At 39.3% G+C, this 27,784-nt stretch overlaps 2 protein-coding genes across 12 annotated transcripts in view; one reads left to right on the top strand and one right to left on the bottom strand.

Moving 5' to 3' along the window:
• Nucleotides 1–27,784, bottom strand: part of ALDH1A2 (aldehyde dehydrogenase 1 family member A2) — a 186,125-nt gene that overhangs the window by 63,292 nt on the left and 95,049 nt on the right. For 3 of the 8 annotated variants that reach the window (XM_053955249.1, XM_053955245.1, XM_053955248.1), the window contains 3 exons: nt 14,598–14,763; nt 12,837–12,985; nt 5,764–5,837 (listed from right to left, as the gene is read on the bottom strand). In XM_053955249.1, coding sequence (XP_053811224.1) covers nt 5,764–5,826 — 63 coding nt within the window. In that variant the 5' untranslated portion in view covers nt 5,827–5,837; nt 12,837–12,985; nt 14,598–14,763. Of the gene's footprint in view, nt 1–5,265; nt 5,454–5,763; nt 5,838–12,836; nt 12,986–14,597; nt 14,764–24,247; nt 24,420–27,784 lie in introns of those variants that run through there. The other 5 variants (XM_053955246.1, XM_053955250.1, XM_053955251.1 and 2 more) reach the window with 5 other exon arrangements.
• On the top strand, nt 892–27,319 carry AQP9 (aquaporin 9). Of its 4 annotated transcripts, XM_053955260.1 has the most exons (8): nt 892–954; nt 1,581–1,660; nt 2,245–2,373; nt 13,176–13,302; nt 16,831–16,968; nt 19,070–19,188; nt 20,854–21,071; nt 25,964–27,319. In XM_053955260.1, exons 3-8 carry the CDS (start codon nt 2,272–2,274, stop codon nt 26,124–26,126), a joined length of 867 nt encoding a protein of 288 aa, XP_053811235.1. In that variant the 5' UTR covers nt 892–954; nt 1,581–1,660; nt 2,245–2,271; the 3' UTR covers nt 26,127–27,319. The 4 variants fall into 4 exon arrangements, with proteins under 4 accessions (XP_053811235.1, XP_053811234.1, XP_053811237.1 ...); XM_053955259.1 differs by lacking the exons at nt 892–954; nt 1,581–1,660 and having other exon boundaries at nt 2,080–2,373; XM_053955261.1 differs by lacking the exons at nt 892–954; nt 1,581–1,660; nt 2,245–2,373 and adding an exon at nt 2,433–2,517.

Here is a 27,784-nt window from a genome sequence, read left to right as displayed (position 1 = left end):
TAATTCAAGTGTTCTGAGCTGCCCCCTTTTCTCTTTGGAAAGTGTGGCAGTGCCTTTAAATTGCAATGTGTCAAAAGCTGGAAGGATTTACCAAGGGAGCAGTCATCCCCTGTGTACTCTGTTCTTCAATACTTTCTTAGAGCACCTGCTTGAATCTCATTATGGAGCTGCGGAGAACCTTTGGTCTAACTTCACATCCCAGTTCTTATTAATGGAGTTAAATCATATGATTTTTATAAAGTATTGAAGAAAATATGATAGGATCAAATGTGAAATAGATGCTTTTGTGCCAGTTCTCCACCCTACAAAGACAGAAAATTCTTATAAGGAAGACAAATGATCTGAACAAGTAAATATGAATTTCTGTCTCTGACATGTTATTATCCCACTATTAGTTGAAAAATAGCATTAATGGCTTCATACCTGCTATGAGATCAAACTCAGAGGTATCTACATACTACTAGGTGAGCAAAACCTGTTTCTTTATTTACTTATCATTGTCCTGAAAGAGAGGAAGTGGTTTATCTCATTCCTTCTGTAATGAATGTCCTCCCAAGCATCCTCCCTCAGTTCTAATGTATACATTATTCTGGAAGAATTCTCTCACAGACATAACAAACATACACTCTAGCACGCTGTGATAATTAAGGTCCTGAATAATATGTTTGTTTCTCAGTGGTGTGGAGTAAAGGTTTTCAAGCTGCCATACACAGGCTATTTTCAGGGGCTCCCCAGAGGTGGCCCCAGCTGCCTGTGCCACAGGCAGGACCTGTAGAGCAGGACCTGGAGCTGTCCTGCTCAGTGTCACCGCCTCTGCACGGGCGTCCCCGGCTCAGGCAGCACCAGCACAGATGCTGCCATCTGCTGCTGCATCAGCTCCCTGCTGCTCCACAGGCCAGCGTTTTTGGAACCACCTGAGGACACAGTGCTCTTTGGATGCAGAGGTAGAGAAAGGTGAGTAAAAGAACACAGAAAAGCAGTTAAGGATTAAAATTGGGTGGTGGGGGAGAACTGGATAGTTAAGGGATGAAGCTGGTGGTGCTGCAGGGAACACACAGCAGGACCTAGCTGGAGGCTAGGAGGAACACTGATGGGATAACAGAAGTGGCACATTTCCCTAACCCTGTAAGGCTCTGCCCTGCTTAGGACAGATACAAACCTCAGCTGCACTGAGCAGCTACAATACATGCCAAAATAATCTACCAGAACTGGGCTGAGGTTCTGGTGTCAAGTCAAACAGCAGAAAACACTTGTAAATCAACGAGACAGTGTCAAGTCTGTATCACATCTGATAAAACTGTTCAAGATGCTGAAGAAATAAAGGTGTAATATTTTTCTCTAGGAGGCGCAGTTCTCTGAGATATTTGGCAACTTCCAGTCTTAAGACCATGGAAAATAACATTATAATGGTCCATATTATAGCACCCATGCACTTTTAAGCTAAACATACAGGAAATATATAGTAATTCAGTGCTTCACTTCAGAACTTCACAGTTCTGTCTTGTAGGGAGCCACTGGACCAAAGCAGATTTCATTAAATGTTCTTAATTTATTCTGCCTCATTGCTCTTCTGTAAACAGGGAAGTTCACTAGAGAGCAAGGCATTTAGCCCAAAAGGAGCATTGTGAGTGAATATGCAAATTCAACACACACCACCAAGGTAAGATTCCTCATTAGCCACTTAAATGTCTCAGAAGTTAAGGGTTTTTGTGTGCAGGGTACAGCACAGCATTCTCCCAAGCATTTGCTCTCTTTACAACTTCCTCTTGAAAAATTCTTTGACAACCAATGGTTGTCATGGTTTAAATCCCAATCTAGGTCAGAGAGAAATTTGCAACTACATATTGGTTCCTTACTTCATGGTTTATCTTTTTGCCTTTCTTTTTGATCAGGATGATAGAAACAACATTTTATTCATTCTTACTAGGATTAAAAAGAAAAAAAAAGAAACACAGGAAAGGTAATGATTAATCCATTCTGTAAGAAAAAGGAAGAAATATGATTGTGAACTCACTGGTATTATCTAACCAGTATAAATAGAAGTGCACTCAGAGAAGGCATAGAATGACAAACCCATGATGAATTGTTAGGGCATGTTGAGTTGGTTCTGTCAATGCCTGCAGTCAGATGATTTCACTGGCTGTACAAGATGAAATCTCATATTTCAATGTTTAAGTAAAAGTGTCAAAGTTCAGCTGGAGCAGGGACGAATGCAGAACAAATTTTATGTGTATTTGTAACTAGGGCACCAGAGCAATAGAAGAAGCCAAAATGAGCCGGAAAAACAAAAGGAGTTTAAAGGAGAAATTTTCCTTGAAGAACAGCCTGGTTAAAGAAGCCCTCTCAGAGTTCCTGGGAACTTTTATACTGATAGTAAGTGTCAGCTGCTTTCCTTTCTTCCTACTAATCTAATGTTGGACAGTGCTTGTAAGGGGACATGTATGTTTTTCTTGTACTGTGCCAGCAGCGAGGTTACAGCCTGACCATGCACAGCTTGAATGAATTGCTCCTATGATGGTAAGTTTGTAATTCCTTTCTTCACCCCATGTAATTATCACTGCCTTTAAAAACCAGATTGTTTTATGTATTACAATTGTCTGATTGGCATTAGATTTCATCTAGGAGTGGAATTTCAGTGAAGGAGCACATTCTGAACAATCCAGATATGCACAATGAATGTTGTTAATACTCTCCTGTTTTTTAAAAACTCAGCAGTTCATTTTATGCACAAATTCTGTTCACATTAACAAACATATTGTACTGCATGTTTCAAAAATTTTAGTTGAGTCGTTTTCCTGTGTAATATAAGAATTTAGCTTTGTGATTTGTAGTGATTTTATTGGGAGTTGCATTGCCAAACCTTCGGAGATTTTTTAAGTTAAATTTTTTTTGTTTTGTTTTTAACTGTACTACATAAATTATACATATATTGCTTGGTCCTGTAGTACAGTTAAAACTTAGAGAAATAGGTAAATTTCCCATTTTTATGACCCCAGATTTTTTTTTTTAACATAATTTCTTGCTCAGTTTTTCTGTGCATTTTGCACTGGGACTGTGACTCACCAGGGGAGAGAGCAGGCTATGTAGGAGAGCTAGAAGTCAAGCAGCTAGACTATTTATGCCAAACTTTCTTTCTTTCTTCTTTTAGTCTGGACAACACAGTCTTGCTTATTGCTAAATATTTCATCATAGTGAAAAGGCAAAAAAAAAAAATAGCAGGCAAAGTACTGACATAGGTTTTATAACTTTGACTATATTAGCTAAATTTCAAGTAAGTCATCTAAAAATTCCAGTAGCTCATAAAATACTGGAAATTATGGTCTTTACTACAGTTCAGCCAACTGAAGTGCACTGGCACTAAAATAACATTATTCTCAAATTTAATACCACCCATAAGATGTTATTACAGTAAGGAGCACATTTAGAAGCAAGGAGCACAGAGCACTTTACAAACATTAATGAATTAAATGTCACAACACCCTGGTAAAGAGGGGAAATGTCATTATCTTCATTTTGTATATTAGCAAACCTGATTACAGGAGCCTGCACAGGAAGCCTGTGGCAGAACTCTGCATATAACCCACATCACCTGACTTCCAGTATTCTGTCCTCACCACAAAATCCTCCCCCTCTTTCCATTAATAAAATTAAGCAAGAGAAGAAAACATATTAAAGTGCAGATTAGACTAGCAAATGCTATTATTTAATATTATGCTGCACAAGGCTAGAAAGGAAATGCAAACCCAGATCCTATTTTCTAGTATATTCACCATATGAGTGCAGTAGAAAATGAAGCTACAAAATTGTTGTTGACAATCTGAGTTTCTCATTTCTCTTACCCTTTCTAGTTTCAGTCTTGTTTTAAAGCAGAAGGAGCCTCACCTGGATTAAACTGCAGCTTTCTCAGTGCTTGGATATCTCAGCTTGTGTTTAGACTGCACACGTTAGCAGCAGTAGCAAGTGTTTATTGTGAAGAAACTGCCTTTTCTGCTGTTGCCTTAAGCTGCACAGGGGAAGTTTAGGTTACATGTCAGGAAGAAATTCTTCACTGAAAAAGTGAGTGGGCACTAGAATCACCTGCCCAGGGAGGTGGTGGAATCACCGTCCCTGAAGGTGTTTAAAAAAAGATTGGACATGGCACTCAGTGCCATGGTTTAGTTGTTGAGGTGTTGTTAGGTGAGAGGTTGGACTTGATCTCAAAGGTCTTTTCCAATCTAGTTTGTTCTGTGATTTTGTGATTCTATTTATTGCTGTTGCTTTTAAACTTTGTCAGGTAATAAGCACTTAAAGCACAGATAAATATGAAACCCTTAATTTAAATTGGAGCTAATGAAAGAGGCACCCTGGTTAGTTCAGAGGACAGAAATCTTTGAAAAACAGCATGTATGCAAAAGAAGCTGGAGTAATAGGATAGTGTAAGAACTATGTGTTAAAGCTGTTACAAATGGAGAGGAGAGTTCACGGCCTACAGCACAGTTGATTCATGTCTCTGCTGAAAGCCATTTCGGGTTGCTGTGATGGGGTTTAGAGACTGTGGAGAGCACCTGTGCCAGGGAGTGAGGCTGAGACAGCATTTCTGTTAGCCACAGGCTCTGTCTGGAAGCCAGTGCTAACTGACCACACCTAAATCTGGGAACCACTTCTGGGAGTTAGCCGGGTGAAATTCTGTCCCTCCAAATCACCTATTTCTAATTTTTCTGGAGAATAACACCAGAGGCCACATACCAATAGGAGCCTAAACTACCATCTTTGGTAACTCTTAGTCTTGCAACATTGTTTTCCAAACAGGAAATCTAGAAAGTGGAATCACTCATCAGACAAAAACTCAGCCTTCACCTCAGGGTGTGGCCTGCAATGTCAGACAGATTTGACACAACAAGCCTTGAGAAGGCACTGGGCACACAGTTTGGATAAAATCTCCTGGTCAGCCCTACTTAGCATGCTGCAGTTTGCCTTGCAGCATGGACTCAGAGCACGTAGACAAAATTCTTTCCAGGTGAAAGTAAAGTAGAAGGTGAGCTCCAGAATCACAAGAAATGTGCTGACCATTAATGGATGCTCAATCCAGTGAATCAGAGTGGAGATGCTCCAAATAAGTAATCCCTCCTGAGAGATCCATAGTCAGGTTCTCAGGTGCTTACATTACACAGCTTGATAATACAGGCACAGCCCACATGAGCCATGCTTTCTGCTTAGCAAAGCACACAATTTCAGTAAGAAACATTCCAGGAGTCTGGAAGCATCCTGAGGTGGGAGAACACTTACCTGTTTGCACCATGGTGTCTGAGAGCCCAGCCTCAGAGAGTTTCAGCCTTCTGCAGCTGGGACTGGCCTCAAGGTCTCCCTTGAGGAAGAGCTCTCTAAGGAGCTTTTAGTTCTCCACCATGTTTCCTGGTTCAGTACATTTCCTCTTGGGACTTCTGTGAGTTAATCTGGGGGACAACACCTGTGTGCTAGCACAAAAAAGTCAGGAAGCCATGCTGCATCAGATAGATAGTTTATGTGGCTTTTTAGTGAGTCTGGTTGGAATTCACCTATCCAACTGCCTCTGCTTTTAATCATGCTCCTCTCCCTATTTCCTCTTTGGAGCTTGACTGCATTGCTCTCAACCAAAATGGGATTTACTCTGACTTACGCCATTAAGTATATCTGAATTGAAACAGTTCCAAAAGGAGATGCCAAATAGGCCATGTGGCTTCCTTTAACAGCTACTGCTCACCTAACACAGTTTCTATTTCATTTTCACTCTCAAGAGCATCTTACCGAACAGAGTTTCCCAGAAAGGACCTGCACAGGAGCCAGGATCTCCAGAGGCCAGAGCAGCATTCACTTCCTTGCTGAGACAAAACACAGGCTTCCATTTAGCATAGAAATACAAGTGGGGAGGATATATGCTCCTAATATATACCTGTATGTATTCCTATGTACATATTCCTATAAGCCTGGTCTCCAGCTGGAGGTGGGGAGCCTCTTGCAACTCTCATTGAAGCAAATACTTGTGTGTGCTTAGAGGATTCAAGGCACAGGCATAAACTGAATACATGACAGCCCTGAAATAGTTCAGCTAAGGAGGAAGGCTATTTATCATCAAAATATTTTAGTCTTGTTTTCATATTCTGACCACTTCATTATGCAAGTTATCACTCCTGCTCTCTTGCTGAGTTGAGTCTCTTCAAAAGAATCTTCTAGATTGGCATAAGTCCATAAGATTAAAATTTAAACAATTTTTCTATATCTACTTTTTGTGGCCCTACATTCCAGTGCATGTTAATTACAATACTGCAGGGTAACATATATCCCTTATTCTAAACATGCAGTAGAATTCTCATTACATGATGTTATTACATGAAAGCAAACATAGCTTTTGATCCTTTGCTCCTTAAATAAGTGTTTAACATTTAATACAAAACCACTACTTAGAAATTTTAAACAAAGATAAATTCAAAGTCCTCAATTTTTGTGAAAGGGAGACTTTTTTTTTAATAGGATAAAATTACAGCAAGATTTTTCTAACGTAAAAAAAATCAAATATCAGCACCTTCTAACAGCTGCCTTGTTTGCCATCAGCAATGCATTTCCTGGACTACAGAATATTGTATAATTAACTCTTAGTGAACTTAAGTTTGTCAAAGCTACATAAGAGGGTATTAAAACTTATTTATAATAGGTATTTTGATCTGTCTCTCAGCTTTTAAAATATTACATAATGCTACAAATATCATGAGCCTTAGCAATGTTTGCACTTTGAAAACCAGCTCTTATGTCAGAGATGTACTATATTTTTGCTGCTAGAGACATCTGGGTCTCTAGCAGCAAAAATACAGTACAACCAATAAATAATAGATGTCACTTATTAATCTAATGTTATACAGTTGTATCTATTTTGACGGCATTACATTTTGCTAATGATTCTGATGAAGACATACCAACTCTTCTTCTTTTTCAAACTGTATTAAATCAGCATTGCAAACAGAAGACAAAGGGGTAACAAAGACCCTTAGTTGTACTGAAGTTAAGGAGGTGTTCTTGCATACTGTTGTTATTTTTATAACCTTATTATTATCAGAATCAGTTTTTTTTCTAGACAGCCCTTCTGTTTTAGAAGTAATTCTTTAGTTCAGCTGAATATTAAGCAGTGTGAAAAATTGGAAAGGAAGGTTAGCCAATTGTTCTTTTACCCCAAAATATTTATGGCGGCAAAAAATTCTGAAAAATCATGGGAATATTTTGTTTTCCATCCAAACTTAGGTTTCCCAGTATATGACATTTCAAACTTTTAGGTGACTCAGATGTTGTGTTACATGAAAGCTTTGAAGAAAATTATCTTCATTTCTGCAATGTCAGCCCCAGCACGTAACTCAACACTCATTGTTTAACCAAGAGGTTTCAGTAAGTTGAACTTAATTTCCCAAAACCTTTTTCTGTGGATACCCTTCTCCACAGAAAGTTGGCATCTATAGGACTGAAGCATAGGCACCTCTGCCTGAGACTTACAGAAGACTTGCATCTTTCCAGCATTCAACTGTGAGTGCAAAACTTGAATTTATGTTTTACAGACACAAATTTACAAGGTGTTTTTTCAAAAGTTTCACCAAATAAAAGAAAGGTAATAAAAGTAATAACTTTTTAAAGCTGTCATAAACAGTTGGAGAACAGAATAAAAGACAATAAATGTAGTTTGTGCTCTGCAGTGAGTTTATATCTTTACGATCTCAACAGTTCAAGAAACCATTCTGGTTGAAAGTGAATTCTAGGGAGCTCTCCAATCCACGGTCCAATTTAAAGGCAAATGTGACTCAGTTCCTCTTATCCTTTCCTTATAGGTTTCTTTACTATTAAAAGCATTCAGCTTTCTTTCTTTTTTTTTTCCAACAGCAAAGAGCTTAGGCTTTACTTACTCCTAACCACATACCTCTAACCATGAGAGCAGAGATCTCATGGTCAGAGAGCAGGAGATCCAGCCCCCCCTGTTTTTGCACCCAAAGGAAGGAGTAAAGAAAAGGAACAGGCACCCTTATACTCCAAAAACAGGACAGAAAACCTCCTTTCTCAGAGTCTGCAGTGCCCACTCTTGCACACTTTCTCAATTGTACAATTCCCTGAAAGTTGATGCAGAGACTAAACATATTTTAAGAGTTTAGAAAGGTTTAAAGCTTTTCAGTTGGGGTAGGAAGCAAAGCATCACAGCTCACGAACAAATGAGTAAGGTGGGAGGGAAGCAGCACCTGAATAGGTTCTTTTTCTCTTCAAGGCTTCTAGGTGAGATTTTGTTCCTTTGCCTGGCCTTTTCTTCCTAGCCCTGATACAACAGGCAATGTTTCACTCTTGAAAGTTTGTGTCTGAATATTACATTTCATTTTCTTTCCTGAATTTCTAAAAATTAGTAAGAAAATAAAAACAGTCTTCATCAAAGAAACTGACTAAAATCAGTTGCCCTCTATAAATCAGGAAAGAAAAGCATTTAGCATTTCAGGATGAATTGTGCAATATTAATCATAATAAAATATGAGAAAATGCAGACTTTTGCATTCTCTCTAGGTGATTTCAAACTTTTATTTGTCTCCTATTGCATATGCAAAAGCAATCATAAAATTTAAAAGCATCAGTTTATATAATACAGCATAGTCTGTCCCTCAATATTTTCACTATTTTTTTCCCACAAAGCAATTTGAACCTGATATTTATATGTTTTTAAAGCTTTATATACACAAATCATTCAAAGTTTTATTAAATTTACAATCATGTCTCCAAGTAGCAATGTCTCTTTCTGTCACTAGAAAATGGTTTCAAAATGGCAATAATTTTAAGGCTTATGTCTATACTATTTAATTAACTAAATGTAAGGGCTTGGGGGTTTTTGCACCCTTTATTTATGAGATAGCAAGTCTGAAAAAAAATTAAAATCCATCTGAACCCAAGAGGATATTGGTTGTTTCCCAGAAGAACACCAGGAAAACGGATATAGTGACTTTTTATTGCTCTAAGCTTGATTAAATCATAACGTACAGAAATCCTCCCCACCCCACCAAAACATTTCATTAATAATAAAATAAGAGTTGTGACTGGTAAGCTGTATTTTTTTCTCTCACCTTTAAAAGTTTAAGTACTCTCTGATTTGACAAAATATAGCAAATATTAAACATTAGATTGGATGAGGACTGGTCTTTCCTGAAAGGGTTTTCCTGTAACCTGAGTTCTTGCAGAGTTAATGCCCTGAAATTTAGAAGATCTAACATGTCTCTGTTTTTGTTGCTTTTAGCATTACTGTCCCTGTTGAAAGAATGCTTAGGAACCCTGTCTGAATTAAGATCCTATGTAATACACAGCAAAAATACATCTCTGTGTGGAAAGAGTTTCCAGTATTATAAAACATCTTATTATGAAATACAATAGGTAAATTCTTAAGCAGACTTGCTTTGTAAATGAAGGGGGTGGAGATGAAAGCGAGTCCTAAAACCCACTCCCTTAGGAAGACACCAACAATTTAGCACACCTCAAACTGAAAAGATTATTTACTACTTTCACTTTCAGTAGCTAATCCTACTTGGAAATATTAATGTTGCGTAGGGGAACTGCACAAGACTACAGTACACCATGAAGAACACTGTAAAGTTTTCAGAGGCACCTGCAGAGAAGGGCAAATGCAGCCACTATTTTTCTAGGATTTCATGATTGAAGTGAGCAGTTTATGATTAAAGACAATTTTTTTTTTTTTTTGCACCTGCTGACTGTATTCCTTATAACACACTAAGTTCCTGCACTCATGCACAGCATCATCAGCTGTGCAGCCATTGAGACCACACTCTGCCTGCAGGGACACCTGTGGAGCCCATTGCAGGTGTGTGTCTCACCACAGCTGGAGCTGGGGCTGTACAGAGTCCAGCACAGCTCATTGCCTCCACACTGCTAAAAAGTTTGGCTGCCTCTTTAATGTGTCAGTCAGAGGGTCTGCCTATAAATGTACACCACTTCTAGGACTGTGTGATAAGAAGGGGGCTTTTTAATATAAGCATTCTTTAAGTTGCCTAAAACTTTACTGGCCATGTAGAAAAATAGATTCCCTAAAACTGTGGTTTCAGATCTTGCAGAAATCCTATTTACACTGAAAAAATGCTATTACAAGCATTTGGAAAAATCCTGGAAATAGTAAGATGGAGGCAAAATGATCTTTAGTCTCTCTGATGAGTAGGATACAGAAAGTCCTGCAGGCTTCCAGACAGTAACAGGACCTTACACTCACTGAAGGCCAGTTGTTTTCCTTTCCTAACATTAGCCTTGTTGTCCAAGACAAAGAGAATGATCTAATGGGCTATGAAGCAAGTTTTTTTGGTAGAGAAGGTTCAGGCAGCTATTCCACACCCAAGCATGTTCTTCCGGGCAGTAATCTAATGACTTTATGAACGAAAAGAAAGTCAGTGCTGAAAGTACTCCAGTAATTTTATGCAGATCAGGCTATAGACAACTGCTAAGAGGAAAACCTGGCAACATAAGATAGACAAGATAAGATAAAGAGATCTGGCTATATCCTACGTAAATTAAACTCCCATTTACTCCATGTGCTTCAATCAATGAGTTTTCTGGGCACAACTGATGGCTGAGCTTGGCCTAAAATCTTAGAATATTTAATTACAACTCAATGATCTAGTTGGTCTTAACTCAGTCAAGCAAAGACTTACAAGGTATTAAATTGCTGTTTGTGTAATTACATGATTAGGTGTTAGTTTCCAGTTGCGCCAACCTAGCTACAGTAGGTATTGGGCAACTTTTTTCTCTCCTTCTTAAAAGGTCAGCAAATGGAGAAAGTATTACAGTGACACAGCTCAGACCTGTAGGCTCAGCTCCCAGTGTTCCCATCCCTGGATGGGCACACACTGACTGTGCCTGCAGTAGCATTTAGTCATTGTACGTGAGCAGGTCCATCGAGTGCAGCTGTGTTCCAGCTGGCTCATGTGTCTTCTCTGTAGAAGAGAGACTGGTTAGCACAGAAATGGAACAGCTGTAGTTGTGTATTTCCTTAAGACCTGCAGAGCAGGAGCTACAATATAAGAGGACTACACAGCTGTTCTGTATGACTCTCCTCAGTTCTGGTAATAAAGGTAAGGAGGCCACAGCCTCCCTCCATTATTTCCTTCCCTTCTCTTGTGAATTTGTAGTTGATATACACAGATATTGCTATCCCCTATCCTTTTCTATAACTATTTCCTCTACCCTGTTCTCTTTTTTTTTGTCATCCTTACAGAAAGAGGTAATGTTTTCAAAAGAATGGCCTTTGAATCTGAAAAACCTTGCCTGTGCCATTTCAGAACACAAGTGCACACTATACTTGTAGATTGAGCTGGTTGCCTGAATTCAACCTCCACCAGTATGAGCAGGGGCCCAGAGCAGCCTACTGAACTTCCTCCTCATCTGAGCCATATCTTTCCCAAAAATCTTGCTTGGTGCAGTTTCAGGAATACTCCCTTCAAAAAATCTGGAAAGTGATGACTAGAGTATGTTAATTCCACCTCCTCTAGATTCTTATGAATTCCAGCATACCCATTCTTTCCAAATAAATCATATAAACACATTATGAATTGTCTCATATGAAGTTTAAAAAAAGATGTAATTTCAGCTGTGAACAACACCAATCTATTTTATTTTGGTTTGCTATCTGTATGTGCATTTCTGCTTACCATGTGCATTGCTAGGTGAGAGCATGGCTAATGCAAGCGTGGGTCATCTGTTGCACAGCAGCTGACTGGAGCTTGCATTGTGTCCTGGAGCTTTTAATTATACAGTCCAATAAACTGTGGCTATCTAACACCACCCTACCCTTACATAACCAGAGCTGCAACACTCTGGCACCAGTCAGTGTTTTGTTTGCTTACATGATTACGACCTCAAGGCAAGAGCTACACCTGGGCATATGACACAGTCTTGGGGCACTTAGGAATGCTGTCTGCATTAAAAAGCTGGTTAAGAGTGTTATTTTATTGAGAGCTTTTCTGTCACATTTTGGTATTAGCTAAAACCCTTGGGGAAATAATGGAAACAAAAGTATGATTTTCCTGTTTAAATTGCATGTATTCTAGCAGGACTTGCTTGTTAAACCTCTATCACCAAATCATTTTGGTACAGTTTATTTCTAAGGCAAAAGAGATTTTCCCATTACTTTGCAGTTTCTGAATTCAAATGCCTTGCAACTGAAAATCAGGTTGCTCAACATGTATCTAGTCACATCCCAGAAACTGTATTATTCACATCACTTACAGCTACAGAAAAGCAAAAGTTTTCAGACTATAGAAATTATTTGAGAGCTTCCACAGAGTATTGGCTCCTTGTTCAGCAGAGTTCATAGGCATATATTTTAAAAGCAGATTTTCAAAGACACAGAAATGGATCAGCCAGTCTATCTCAAATGAAAAGGTTTTTGTCTCTTTGAATATCTTTCCTGTCATCTTTAATAGGCGCTAAACATATGCCTGAAGCTAAGCAGAGGCTTTAGAACTGAATAAACATCATCTTAAGCAAATATTTAAACCTGTTACTGAACTTTATTCTGAGGAGAACCAACAAAAATCCAAACCTAGTTTAAATCCATTTAGAATTCTTCAATGTGAATTATTTAGATATCTTCACTTCAGTTAATTGGTCAAGCTGCAGAGCCAGTGAAATATTTTGCTAGAGCAATATATGATATAAAATCAGCATAACAATAACACACAATGTAAATACCAGAAAGTTGTCTCAATCCATAGTTTCAGCACTAAACATTAAAAGCTTTTTGAGCTATCTTTCATAATTTTTACAGTAAATTTTTCATCACTTATCACATCATTCTGGAGCTGAGAACTTACCTCACAGATTTAATTTCACTTTCAGATGCAGAGTTTTGTTGTAGAGGCAGTGCAATCTTGCTCCGCTCCAAGTTCTGATCAGTATCCCCTCATTGTGCCTGAGAAGAGTCTTCTGTGTGGAGACAGGTCCTCATTAGCAGACATTCTTCCTTGTGACAGAGGCAAGGAAAATAAAAAGCAAATAAGCATTGCAGCAAAGGCAGCAATGGCACACATGACAAATTCCAGCACTATTTTGGCATTGAACAGCATTTGCAGCTATACCAGGACAGCAGAACTCACAAGCAGTGACATCTGACAGACACACCTGTGATTTTACGCTTGTCTTTCCAAATGCAGGCTCTTGGCTGTGGGTGTGTGGGACAGGCCGTGCTCAGCCGCGGAGCGCATGGAGGGCCCATGACGGTGTCAGTGGGGTTTGCCATGGCAGTCACCATAGCAGTGTACGTGTCCGGAGGGGTTTCTGGTAAGTGACTTTTTTTCTTATATAGCATTTATTGCTACAGTGTTAAGGCTCCCTTGTTAAAGGGCTTCCACTTCATGGTATAAACCATCATGAATTAGCAACAGTAAGCACCATGACAGCAGAGTCCGCAGCAGAGTTTTGCGAGTAAATCTTGTGTGTTCTTATTTCCTTCTATTCTTGTGTTTGACAAAATGTCCCACCAAATTCTGATCTCAACTACAGTGTGAAAACCTTGACAGATCTCTGGGGTTTATGGAAAGTGTTCTATGCGAACCAGAAATCTGCTTGGTGTTGCTTTGAAAATTCTGTCAACAGAGACGATCCTGGGCAGGACAGGCACTGTCCTGTTTAAAGAAATAATCACAAAGAGCAATTCAGCAGTCACCAGATAAAATGGTGGCCAGCTACACAGAAATGACCCACTAATGGGTATAATGAACAGGATTCTCCTTACAGAGTACAATTTATTTCTTCATGTCCTATGACAGGCAATAGCAAGTCTGCTCCTGTCTGATTATTCACAGAAGCAGCAGAAACAGAAAGCAGAAAGATTCAATACCAGAGATACATTCAATGGCACACTGTCAGTGCACTGTCCTTTCCCCCTTATTTCTGCTGTAACACTTGCTCAACATGTACTGGTCAGGACTCTCTCTGTAGTTGGGGCTGAGTTAGCTGGGCTAACTAACCAGTGTCCACAAGTGCCATATTGGATGCTGCCTTGTCTCCTAGTTCCACCATTCAATTTGGCCAAACTAAGATCAGTAATATTAGCATAACTGCTTTTTAACAATTAAAATCTTCCTTTAAAACAGAAAATGATGGGTTGTAACAATGCTATCCATGAAAATACACAATAGTTTGTGTTGCATGCAGAGTTTATATTGGCCTTTCAAGCACATGGTGCCCTTGTACTCCAGGTCTCATAGAGGCATTTCTTACTCTTCATAAGAGGGTCAAGTTGGTTTGGACAGATTTCTTTAAGTATAATTAGGACATTAGAAATAGTTGCTGTAACAGAAATTACTGTGGCCATTTCTCTTCTCTTTACAAATTCTTTTGCAGAGGCACCATGCAGAAGGTTTCCATTAGAAAGTCTCACATTAGAAAGTACTCCAGGTTCTACAAAAACAGGCAGTCTTGTCGCTGTCATTGACACAAACCAGAACTGCTCCTTAATATCACACAAAATTAATTCAGCAGCACATTCCTATTATCTGAACAACTTTTAACTACAGCTCTTGGTTTACATGGAGGTAGCTAAACTCTTCTAATGCAGTATCATGAAAACAAACCTGTGAAGACCTGTCCTACATTTGCACCTTTAAGGGATATTCATCTCCATCATTATGTAGAAAATTAGAGTTCAATCCCAGCAGGGCAGAGCAGTTGCAGATGTTGCAGTATTGTGCTTCCTGTGTTTTTCCCATGACAAAGGATTCTGCATGCAGTGCATTTTCTCTGTGAAAAAATAGGAACAGATATTTCAACAGGCTATTATTATCCAAGACATGATTACTAGTGGACACTTCAAAATACAAGTTCCTATGTAGAATTTTTTAGCAATTTCTGTGGCTTGTGGGCCAAAGTCTCATGTTTAAGTACTGCTATAACATTTTTCATTAGTTCTTTATGTAATCCTAAATTAATGCTAACAAAACATACAGTCTGCATGCTTGGTGAATTTGAGCTTTTTTTATTTAGGAAAATTCCTCTTTTTAATTTTCCTCCATCCAGTTTTCCTCAATATCTAGATAATTTCCCACTATTTTATCCAATTTAACATTTCAAAGCCATGACTGTGATCACTGCAACTACAAAAGAAGGAGGAACATACTGTCCAAAGTGAACATTTTTTTTTTTAACCAGGAACCAAGAATCTTGTAACTTCCCTATGTCAGCATGAGAGCCTTCAATAAGACTTTTCCTTTTCATATTCAATGTTAATCAGCCCTCTGTAATATTATTATGACTTGTCCTGGCCATCATAGTCACTCTGTATTATATACAGGCGGGGAATAAAATCAGGTGTTGAAAGAAAGGAAAATTATTAATTCCAGCCAGAGCAGGAAACAAAAGACAAGACAACAATTAATCAAAATTCACATGGAGGGCTGTTACATTAGTTGCCGTCTATCTATTTGCTCTGTGCTGAAGAATTGAGGAATTCAACTTTTAATTCAAGACTGGTAGTACTAGGTCAGCATTTGGAAATGCTACAAAGAAGGTTTTATCCAGCTTGTTATCTGTGTTTGTCAGTTCATTATGTATCAAAGGTGCCTGGATTTCATAAGATAATGACTCACTGACCTGAAGTGCAAACAAACACAGAAACTGTACTGTACATAGAGGCCCTTTCTCCATCACTAACCTTTGACAGATAAAGGACATACTCTTTCAGGTATTTTACCAGAGACAAAGGCTATTTTTTCCTGATATTCATGCAGACTGAAATGAGACCTTATCTGGAAAATAAGCAAAGGATCCTATGCCCTTGCAAAACTTAGGGGTTTTATTATTCAGTACTTATTAAAAGAAGTACCTGTTCATTTATTTAGCCATTTGTATTTCTTAAGTAGCAACCATGTACCTGTAAACAATGAAATTTTCCTAGAGCATACAACACCTTTTTTGTTGACAAAAGATGTTGAGGGAAGAGACCATATAACATAACAAATGTATTTTAGAAACTAAAATTGTCATGAAGAATTCCAATGTTACTGAAATCTTTTTCATGCATGAGTTCAGATGTAGCTACTCCTGAATAAAAAAAGGAAGGAAGTTCCACAGGAAACTGAACTTTGTTTCAGCACAGCTGCTTTATCAGTTTCCTTATTACGGACCTTTCCAGAAAGCACAAGAACCAGATAAAAACACGGTGAAGGACTATTCACTGCTGCCCCCAGATCCCATCTAGGCACAGCTCACCAACAGCCAACATGAAACTGGACAGCCCTAACATTATTTCATTTTGTCTCCATGAAAACTGAGTTCCTAAGTAACCCCAGGTTGAAGAGAGGGACGCAAACATGACTTAAATCCAGGGCACTCCAGAACTGTCTCAAGATACATGCTCAAGCCAGTAACAGTCCTTAATCCTAATTTGTGCTTGGGAGACTCCAGGAATGTTCTTCCACCCCAGTTCTCTCCTAAAAATAAAAAGCCAAAGGCCTTGAGGAGAGGGAATATGTGCAGAATAAGGGACCCTCCCATCACAACCAATGGCGCAGGTTACTATTTTTCTAGAAAAGTTGTCTATAAGTTACATACTGCAGGACAGCAGCCTGACAAAGAGCACAGTCCACAAGCATCATGACTAAAGATGGATCTTAGTGGCTTTTGCCCTCTCTCCTCTGATTTCAACCAACTTGTTTCAGTCTAATTGCAGTCAGCATTTAACTGCAAAATAACATCCAGAAAACCATGTGCTGTTCTGGTGTTCAGAAGTGCCCACATTTTTACAAATCCTTCACCTATTCTCATGTATCTGAGTCATCCACATGACTCAATTTTTGATTTATTTTTCAGGTGGTCACATAAACCCAGCTGTTTCATTAGCCATGTGCGTGACTGGAAGATTAAAATGGACCAAATTACCAATTTACATATTAGCACAATTCCTGGGAGCATTCATTGGAGCAGCGGCTGTCTTTGGGATTTATTACAGTGAGTACACCTTAGACATGCTCACAGGACAAACTAGAGGTCACGCAGTCTCTAAGGCCCCAATTTTTCAATGAATGTCAGGCAGGCAGAGGACTCTTGTTCACACAGGGCTAATGGCAAGAATGAAGCTAAAGCTACAAAAGAAGAAATGAAGGAGCATAAAGAGTTTGACAGGAAAAACAATGGCTTGAGCATTCCAGGTACCCTACAAATTTACTGAAACACTTAATACTCCAGGAAATGTTCTGATATTTAAAAAATTATTCATGGGAAATCAGATACTCTGAGATCATGTATTTCTTAGTAAGGATTTTAAATTACTTAATAGCCAGGATATAGGGCTATCCATCTTCCAGGCAAATTAGAAACATTAAAGAACTGCTACAAGTGCCTGTAGGCAAGAATCACCAACATCGTTCATTGAGGGTACAGGATATGAGATCAAGTCCCTCCTGACCAAAAATCAGACCACCCTTGAGAGGTGACTCTCCAAGGCAATCGACTCCAGGTACAGTGATAAACAGGTCACATATTTGACAGGGAAAAAAAAAATCCCCCTATCCTTGAGGCACAGGGTTTTTTACACAGTGTGCCAGAAAAGGAAAAAACAGTAACTGACTGACTGAATCCACTCAGTCGGATCACTTGCTTTTAACCCGCTACCTCAAAACTCTGCTTCCACTGGCCCAGTCCATCTCCTCCAGCATCTCTCTCCTGTGGGCATTACGTCTGCAGACTGTGCTGGGTCTAGGTGCAGCAGAGGAAGAACAAAAATGGAAATGCCCCCTCATATGTCAGCTCAGTGCTCAGTACCCACAGTAATCCCTAAGACAAAAATCTTTAGGAACCATGAGAACTGTTTTGGGAAGAGCTGTTTACTTTTTTTAAGGTTAGTGTTAGAATTTGGATACTGGAATTCTGGAACAGGATTTTCATCTGAATTTAAGTCTTCCTCAAGCCTAACAGTGAGAATTAGGGCTGTGCCCAGGATGCAGCAGTGTGTCAACATGTACATAGGGTTGACAGGGGAGTCACTGTATTCTGCCACAAGGGCAGCAGTAGGGTAGGAACCCAAAGTAGGAAGCTTCGGTCTAGGTTAGGGACATCTTCCTTGTATTCAGGAGTGCAGGGTTTTCTCATATCCCTATCTCTGCTCAAGTCCTCCTCTTGCTCTAATTAATTTCAAAACCTCTTCTGTAGTTTTTACTTCCTGCAACTTGTAGGACTTTCATGTACTCTTTCTTTGATGTCCACTGAAAAGTAATCACTGGTAGAAGAACAGACATAGGAGATCATCCCTTTTTTAACCCCCCTAAATAGTTAAATGCCACAGAATTATCTGACACTTCAAATGAGAGCCTGATCCAAGTAAACTCTCTGCACTCATGCTGTGACTTTAAGCAAAACAGAAAAAAAAAAAAAAAAACACCAGAAACAAGGAGAAATAGATTTGTCTGCTAGGTTCAGGAGGAGCTTATCACCCTCACAATGACTTCGATGGGAGATGGGGAGCTATTTCTTTATTCACAAGTATCATCTCATCACCAAATCCACTAATAAAATAATGGATTCGAGTTTGTTACTCACATCCATCTATGAAGATTTGAGTACCCCATCTAATATCTTCCTATTTCTAAAACTGCACAATTGTCAAATGGAATAGCACTAATTCCTGGTGGCTGGGAATCCACAACTCAGAATCAGGATGCTGTGCATTTCTTGGGTCATCATGACAAATGTAGCACCTCTTGCAGAGTAACACATTTGTATTGAGAATCAGAAAATGTTCCTTGGCACTGAGTTTGGAGCTATGAGCAGGGGAAGAACAGGGAAAGCTGTGGTACATAAAATGAGTACTTCAAGGCACGGGAGGAAAAATGAGACAGGAAGGTATGAGGAATACATCACCTCCAATCCAATAATGGTGCTCCTAGGAAAAAAAACATCAGAGAATCACCAAATTGTTTGGGTTGGAAGGGACCTTAGAGATCAGTTTCAGTTGAGAATGTGAAGTGTACAGACCTATCACATATATTCTAGTCCTAGAAAACCTAGAAAAGTTTATGGAGAAGTGCAAGCAGTTGCTGGCTTTTTTCTACAGATGCCTTTATGGAGTATAGCGATGGAAAACTTGAAGTCACAGGACCAAATGCAACAGCACAAATCTTTGCAACATATCCAGCTCCCTATCTGTCCCTTGTAAATGGATTTGCAGATCAGGTAAGTACATTTGCTTAATTCCACAAATTAAACATAAAAAAAAAATGCAAAGCCAAGGAGTAAAAAACCACATAGATCTAAAAAGTGTGCCAAATCTCACAATTTCAGCCAGATGTCCAATACAATGAGAATGCAATGCTGTTTGCAGGGGGTTATATTTTAGTAATATTTTACAAGCAAAATAATTTCAAGTTGTTCTTCCTCATACATCATGTTAATTGTTGCACTCAAAATGTCTTTAAAGCAATATATGTAAGAGGTTTTGCTCAGCATAAATCAATGTTTCTCCATAAATCTCAGCAGTCATGTCCACTTACATCAAAATCCAGCCTATTTTGTAGACCTATTATTCCTTAAATAATGCTTAAGCAGTTTAACATACCCTGAACAATTGAGTTTTCTGCTTCCACAAGCCTCCTCTCTAACCTTATTTCTGCAGATAGATTCATAGTATTTGTTTTTCAAATGACTGAATCTGAAAAATCCTCAACTTCAGTTCTAAGCTTTGTCCTTTAATTCCACTTATGCAACAGCAAAAAATGAAGTTTCATGTCTTTTATATACTTCTAATCAACTTACCCATCTTCTTCAGGAATACAAGAAATAAATACTGCATGAGTAAGGTATGAAAAAAAAAGGGCTGGCACAAACACAGAACTTAATTATGTAAAAGATTGTGCAATCTGGCTTCAAAAAAATCTAAACATTATTTTGAAGTTTTGTAAGAAAGACAGTTCTGATCTTTGAATCAGTCAACAGATTTTTCCCTAAGATATTTTTAGCAATGCATGTTTCAAAACAAACTTAAAAGCAGACAAAACAAAATAATTTTTAAACTCCTCAAACTTAAGCTTCTTCAAATCAGTATAGAAATTGAACATTTTGACATCGCTGAAGCTTCTGTCTGTTTTCCCATCAAGTTAATTATTAGCAAAATCAACATTGACAAAGCATTTGATTTAAGCAGAGCTGTACTTGCATTGAAGTAATTCCAAGAAAATTTCCTTCATCAGCTCAATTAGCATATGCAGTACAAAGTTCATGGTACAGTTATACATGCAACCCTAATTTGGATACTTTTTTTTTTTTGATACTTATAATTTTAGCTGTTCAGTTTTGACTTGACAGATTTCACTTTTTCTTCTGATGTTTTACAATACCTGGATAAAAAGAAGCACATCTAGTCTAAATTATCAGCATAAGCTACAGTCACATAAAACATTTCTAGATCAATGGAACTGATTGCATTGCTATAGTAGCAGAACTGCTAAGAATTAACTGAATCCAAGTGTAAAATTGACAGGAAAAAAAACGTGGAAACAAAGAATTAGACCTCACATAGGAGATACCATTTAAATCCTCTGGCATTGTTGCAGATTTTTTTTTTTTTCAAAATTTCCCCATCTTTTTTTTTTTTAATTTCCTAATTTCCTCAGCATATTTCTTGTCTTTGTCTTTCATGTCTTTCAGCACAGATATCAAAACTTCTCATTACTGTGAAGTAGAAAGGCATCGAGTTCCAAATTTTGCTATTCCATACAGGGGGATAAAACTAAATACCAGCTCTAAGCCACTCCAATCCATAAAGCTGCCATTGCTGCCCTTTTCATTATTGGAAAGAATCTACACTTATTTATTCAATATTCTTTTCTTTGCCTTGGCCAGGTGATGTCAACAGCTGTTCTTCTTCTGGCTATATTTGCTATTTTTGACACCAAAAATAACAGCGTACCCAAGGGCCTGGAGCCAATTGCAGTAGGACTTCTTATAATTGTTCTTACTTGTTCCTTGGGAATGAACAGTGGCTGTGCCATGAACCCAGCCAGGGATCTTGGCCCAAGGCTCTTCACAGCCGTTGCAGGATGGGGGATGGAAGTATTCACGTAAGTATGCCTGGAGATGAAGTCAAATGCTCCTGGCTAAAACTGTTTCTAGGAAAGTAAGATCCTGATTCAACATGGTACCAAGTCATACTTTATATACATACAGGTAATTCTTTGCATACCAGAAGCAGCTATTCATGCACTTTAAGCCAGATATCCTCTAGGAACTGGGCTTTAAAAAGGATTTCCTGCTCCTAGGGCAAATCAAACATGCATAATCTCTAATATCAATCATTGTTTCAAGAAGACCTTTCCCAAAATATTAGAGCTTCTTAGAGGTCACTGAAAATATGAGTGCTTTCGTCTTGTGTCCTACAGCTTTCAGGAAAAAAAAATCAGGAGAGAATTAGGTAGAAATATTTATTGGGTGCTGTAAAAAACCCAGACATATCAGATTGATTTAGCCTATGATTACTTCTGAGTTACTGCAGAAATATACAGCAATCTAAAAGCCTGACTTCCTGGCTGAGAGTGAAGGAGTGAATGGAAAAGCTCCCTTCATTTTCCCACATTTCAGAGCCCTCTCAAATCCCCGTGTGCACATGCACACGCTCTTGGCTGGCCCTATGCACAGCTAATTAGCTGCACATCAAATCCACATCTTACATGTGTCCAGGGTAAGAGGCACTCTAGGGTATCTAAGCAAGAGTAATCTGTCATCAGGAAGCAGATAGTTTATTTTTGTATTGTTTATTTTCCCAGTTATTTACAAGTAGGAATCCCCAGTAGTACTGTAGGCCACTGGAGAGCTCTGGTTAGTAGAGATTTTATTTTAGCAAGAAATAAAAAGCACAAATAATCTCTATTTATTCAGTATTATTTGTATTCACACAAATCATGTACCTTATTTGAGGAAAGCAGTTGCAAAGCTTTTCTCATACAGAAGGAGCCAGGCATGGCATAGCTGAAACAGGCACACAGCCACAGCACAGGTCAGAGCCAAGGCTGGATGTAGCCCAGCTCTGGTCAGCTGTTGGTGGGAGATCAGCTCATTGGTCTGACTACATCCAAACTTTTACTCCCCAGTAGCTCTTACCACTGCACTCTTTTTAGAAAAAAGGACACACAGAGTGACATCCCACACTCAGGATTCTCCTCTCTCATACCTGTGTAATCACAACTAGTTGGTAGCTGTGGTATTAGCCATGGTGTCAATCTATAATCCGTAATGTATTAGGAAATTAGCTATTACATTCCTGAAAGTTTGGAAGCCTGATTGTATGGTGATCTAGTTACAGAATACCTGTGAACTCCCCTTCTCCCTAAAAGTATGGTCATACTCATTTACATGAAAAAAACTACAAGAAAACTCTACATCTATACCAATATGGACTCTTTCCTAGTGTAGTTTAAGTTTTATATAAGAGAATGCAGTCCCACTGTATATACCTTGTTAAGAAATTTTAAAATGTGAACATAATAACATACAAGATCTCTGATTGTTGCCAGAACTTACAATAATATAAGGGACTTGAAAAACTGAGGAAGAATTCTTCCTCCTGGCCTTCAGTTAAAAGGCTATAGCTATAACCGAGTCCAAGGGAATGATACAACAGGAATATTTTCTTATTTATTTATATATGCACAGATCCATGTGAGACATGGGAGGAACCTAAGCCTTGTTAGGTAGCTGGAAGAACCACTGGAAAAGCCTGAATGATTGTAGTTAGAATCCTAAATTGCCTGATGCTCTGCTGTACCTGAGCAACTTAAAGTGGTGCAGCATCAATTGACAAATAAACCTTGGATATCTTCTTTTAAATGGAATTCACAACCTTGAGACAGGTGCTTAAGCTCTCTAGTAAAGGCATGTCCAGGAACTGGGACCTGAGCATGAAACCTCCACAGAGACATGAGGGGAGTGCTGTACAAACAGAGCAGTAGGAAATACTCAGGAGACACTGAACATTCTTTGGGGGAGGATGGAAGCATCTCCCAAGGCAATTGAGTCCACATCAGTGAATAATCAAGCGTCGCCTACAGAACAGCCTGGACCACCAGGAAAGCCTCACTTTGGAATAGATCAGATACAGAATAGCAAGACCTTCTACACTGTTCCCAAGCAAATGCTCTAGACATTGAGACTTGGCTCGCAGCAGAGAAATCCCCTCTACCCTTTGTGCTTGAAGGTATAGTAAACACTGGTTTTATCATATTTTCAGGCAGAGAACTAGACTAGAGAGCCCTTCTGCTGGACCATGGAATTGTCCAGATGACAGGACTGGGTTTGAGCACTGAGGGTTTTCCAACTGTTGCTGTTAGTACATTTTGCACAACTAAGAAGCATTTTCCCCAAAACCAAGCCCGAAGACACAAGCTATGGTGTGGTTTCCCTAGCCCATGCAAATGGTTTGTTCTGGTTAAAGGCTCCCATCAGAAAAGCAGGAGTCTTTCTTAAGCACATGCCTAATACTCTGATAAGCTTAAGAAAAGTTTGGGAAGCCAAGTATTGTCTGTAGTGAGAAAACAGCCAGAGCATTAAGTCCAAATACCAGACTGCATTTTGACAAGCAAAACCGAGCAATAAGAGAGAGAGAGGTAGGGCTCTCCAGAGCAGTGTTTCGTGCCAGCATTTGAAGGTAGCCCGGGATACCCCAGCGCGGTCCGTCGCGGCTCTCGCCGCTCGGCGCGGTAACGCTGACACCTCGTGGCCGCCGGCACCGGGGACAAGGCGGCAGCACTGAACAGAACTGCACTGCGGGAAAGGTCCGGAGGCGAATCTCCTGTCTGCACAGGCATCTGGATGGCAAAGCGGCCTCAGAAGCATTTAGCATTCTTGCCGGGATGCAGCCCTGCAGCCCGGATTACCTCACGAACAGCGGTATCTCCCTTTCCCGCAGCAGCTGGCTAGTGAAAGGTGTATCTGCAAGTTTAAATGGGCCCAAGTTCCCAGTCCCTGTAGCTTAGACACTGTAGTTTCCCGGGAATTCCCGCAGCCAAGCTCAGTTCTGCTGCCAGGCCGCACAAGCAGCACCCGCCCAGCGCCCCGAGCAGCCGCGGTGGCAGAGGCGGGGCTGGGTGCGCTCCTAAGCCGGCAGCAAACAGCGCACTGGGCACAGCCAGGGGCTGAGGGCACCGAGGGGCCTTTGGCCGCCTGTGCTTGTCAAAGCGAGTTCTTGCTCCTGTGCCAATGACAGAGCACTGAGTGTCACAAACTCGGCCGGGTCCTGACTGACCTCATTGCAGTTTTGGCAGCAGCCTCTTCAAAGGCTTCGCACCAAGCGTCTCAGCACAGGGTATCCAACGCACAGCTGACTGCAGCTGCTGCAAATACAGGCCATGATTTGGAGAAGGTCATGCAGGAGCTGACAAGGCACAGGCCAGTTCATGGAACAAGCTGAGAGAAACCTGCCATGAAACACCTTCATTACACACCCGTGTATAACACATCATGCAGAAGAATACATGCAAGTACTTGATGTAGCTTTTGTCCTGCTGATTAATTCAATAAAAGCTAAGTCCATGCTTGTTCCAGAAATTCAAGTGCTCAACAACCATCCATGATTCAAAAACAAACAGATTTATCAAGTCAGTAAAATAACATCAGAAGTTACTTTATATCCTCAGGGCAAAATAGAAATAATTCCAAAGGTAAAAAATACACATGCAAGGCATTTCTGAACAAGCAGTAAGAGTATAATCAACAGGGCACAAATATTCTCCCAGGTCTATTCTTGCATTGTGACAAACACAAGTTCATTTCTGCATAAAGCTATACAACTGAGTGCTGAATAATTACCTGACAGTTTAAAAGTTCCCCTGCAGCTTCCTGTAAAGTTCCTCTTACAGATTAATTTGTCCATCTGTATTTCTGGGAGACAAAAAACATCTCCATTTTCAATATGCATGAAATTGAGGTAGCTGGATTTTCACTGGAGACTCACACATTCAATAAATACAGCATGTTATCAAATAAAAACACCTTAATGCATCAGTATAGTGAAGAGACTCTGTGCTCTGACATGGATACTCAGTTATTTACTGTCTGAATGTGGACCTCTAGGAAAAGGAGAGCAATTCTACCAGCCCAATATTCCTGCATAAAAAGGTTGTTATTTATTGTTTTATACAGTTCAATGGTGGAAGTCTTACTATAAATATGCCTGTAAATCTACATATTAAAAATTAAATCCTAGTAATTGTGCAGATGTAAGCATTTCAGTGGAATCAGCATGCTGGACTTTCTAAGTGAATACAAAAATTCTAAGATTAAATTTTAGGTGTATAAAACTTCTAAGCATTTATTTGCCTCTTGCTGAAAGACACCACATTTTAAACATAGAGATAAGATTCTACCTCATGAAATTTGAATCTTGACCACTCCAGTCAAGGATAATCAACTTTACAGTCACTGTGTTTTATTACATTGCTTAAGGTAAATATACTCAAAATTCAGTTTAATTTATTACATTTGCCAAGAGCAAGATGGCATATACTATTGCAGGTGTGAACTTGCAAGTTTCCATGCAGATGAAATAAGCCACTTTTGTAACATCCTGAAAATCTATTCACAAGCATCTGGGGACAGCACAAGTGAAGATTGCTGGGCAATAAATATGTGCCTGCTCATTTCACTGCAAGTCAGTGAAATGTGCTTTTCTCAAGGGAGAAATCATCCTCTGTCCCCACACAGACATGCAGTAAAAAGGCCTTATTTTCCAAAATGCAAGTACAGCACACAGACCAACATGTCTGGTGCTTGTTATTTATCATTTCAATCAGAACCAGCCTGGGCAGGGCAAATGAGGGTGTCACCACTTACAGAAACGTGAGACAAAATAGAAAGGTCTACAGTATAGCAAGTGGCACTGACTCTGTTCAGTGACTAATTCACAGAAAGGTGTTCACCAGAGTAACAAATAACACTAATTCTTTTTCTTTTTGTCTTACAGGGCTGGTAATAATTGGTGGTGGGTTCCTATAGTTGCACCTCTGCTGGGAGGTGTACTTGGAGCAATGATCTATGTCATTTTTATTGAAATTCATCACTCAGATCCTCAGTCAGGAGAAGAAAATGATGTGCATGCTAAATATGAATTGACCAATATGGCATAAGAAGTGAAGAAATTTGTCTGTCATTACGTTGTGCAGTTTTTATGCAAATGGTTGTTTGGACCCCTGTATGACACCCATATGTCTCGATTAGAAATTCACCTTTCAAAGCAGAAATTCTATACAGAAGTTCAAAACTGAAGTCTTTCCATGAAACATTGGGCTGATCACATTCAAAATTGCTATCTTGAGTATGAGAAGGCTAAATTGTCCTTTTTGTATGACTTTTAGGCCAAGTTATCCTAGATGCAATTGTAGTGAGATGATGCACTGACCTGTTAATTCAACTCATATGATCTTAATCACGCTGTCTAATTAACTGAAAATAGTTGAGATATTGACACAAAACTGCGTGCATAGTTAGTTAATGGGTTCAGTGCTGAATTAATATGCAAGAGCATCACTCACTTGTTAAGAATGGCTTGCCTAAAGATTTAAAAAAATACCCAATTTCAATTGGCTAAGTGCCAATTGAAACAGTTTAAAATAACTTTTAATAAAGTTTATGGAGCCACTATTGATCAGCAAGAAATCAACTCCTCAGTGATCAGGTTCAGTAATTCACAATACGATCACAAAAGGTAAAAACTGCTTGTTGTAAGATCAGCACCAAAGAGACAAAGGGTAACTTCTGCACAGGGTCTTCATAGCATTAATGCTTAGTTATTTTTAGATTATTTACTTGACCTTTATGCTACCCAATATTAAAAGCCTTATGTAGAATACTAGTCTGAATCTCTTCCGCTGTGCTTTCTGGATACAATTCATTCCTGTGGAGATGGCCCAGCAAGAGGCTGATGCTGTGCAGAGGTCAGCACAAAGCCTATGTCTGTATGAGCTTTAAAGAGTCCTGCTGCTGATGATTTATATTGGTGGACTTCATCTGCATTGTGGAAGCAATTTTTAATGTGGTAGCAGTAATTAAAATTAGAAACTGGTCTCAGAGCTAGTCCTGGATCTGAATTCCCCAAGGAAGACCAGATCCACATCAGAGTTCTGATGTGTGGGTTACCTCTCACTAAAGAAAAATAGTTGGACATATACCCCTTTCTCAATATCCAGCCTTGAAAATGAAATTATTTCTGCTTAATCATTGTGAATCTAATGTATTCAGTTAAAGCAAAGTTTATTTCTATTATGCATACATCTATCCATGGTTGGTGGTGGTGATCATGAATAAACAGACATCCAATTCAGCAATGCTTCTGAGCTACTTTCATGGCTAAACTTCAGAGCACCATTCAATTAACTTATTTCAGGATGTTCTTCCCTTTGGATTCCTAGAACTCTGTTCTCTCAAATTCCACACTGCATTCCTGATTTCACTCCTGAAGTGAGGAGCCCTCTGTGCTGCCACTAATAGCCTGTGCACTTCTGTGCAGTATCTGCAGAAGATGTTTACAAAATACCGTGGTCAGAACCTGCCTCAGCATTTGGGGCAATCAGGCCTTTGTCACTGCTTGTTTTGATCACACTCCCTGGGATGCCACGCCAAATTCACAGCAGCAAAGGGACAGAAATAGCAGGTCAGGCAAAGCTCTGCTTCCTGCAGCTCCAAGTCAGATATTGCAGCACACTTTGGGGAGTACAATTCCAATTTTAATTATGTTTTTAAGAAAACTTACATAACTGTAATGAACTCAGGCTGCCCAGAGACATAT

Source organism: Vidua chalybeata, chromosome 13 (genome assembly GCF_026979565.1).
Source record: "Vidua chalybeata isolate OUT-0048 chromosome 13, bVidCha1 merged haplotype, whole genome shotgun sequence".
Taxonomy (NCBI): Eukaryota; Metazoa; Chordata; class Aves; order Passeriformes; family Viduidae; genus Vidua; species Vidua chalybeata.
Note: the sequence above shows the minus strand (reverse complement) of the source record. Positions and strands in the feature narration are given on the sequence as shown.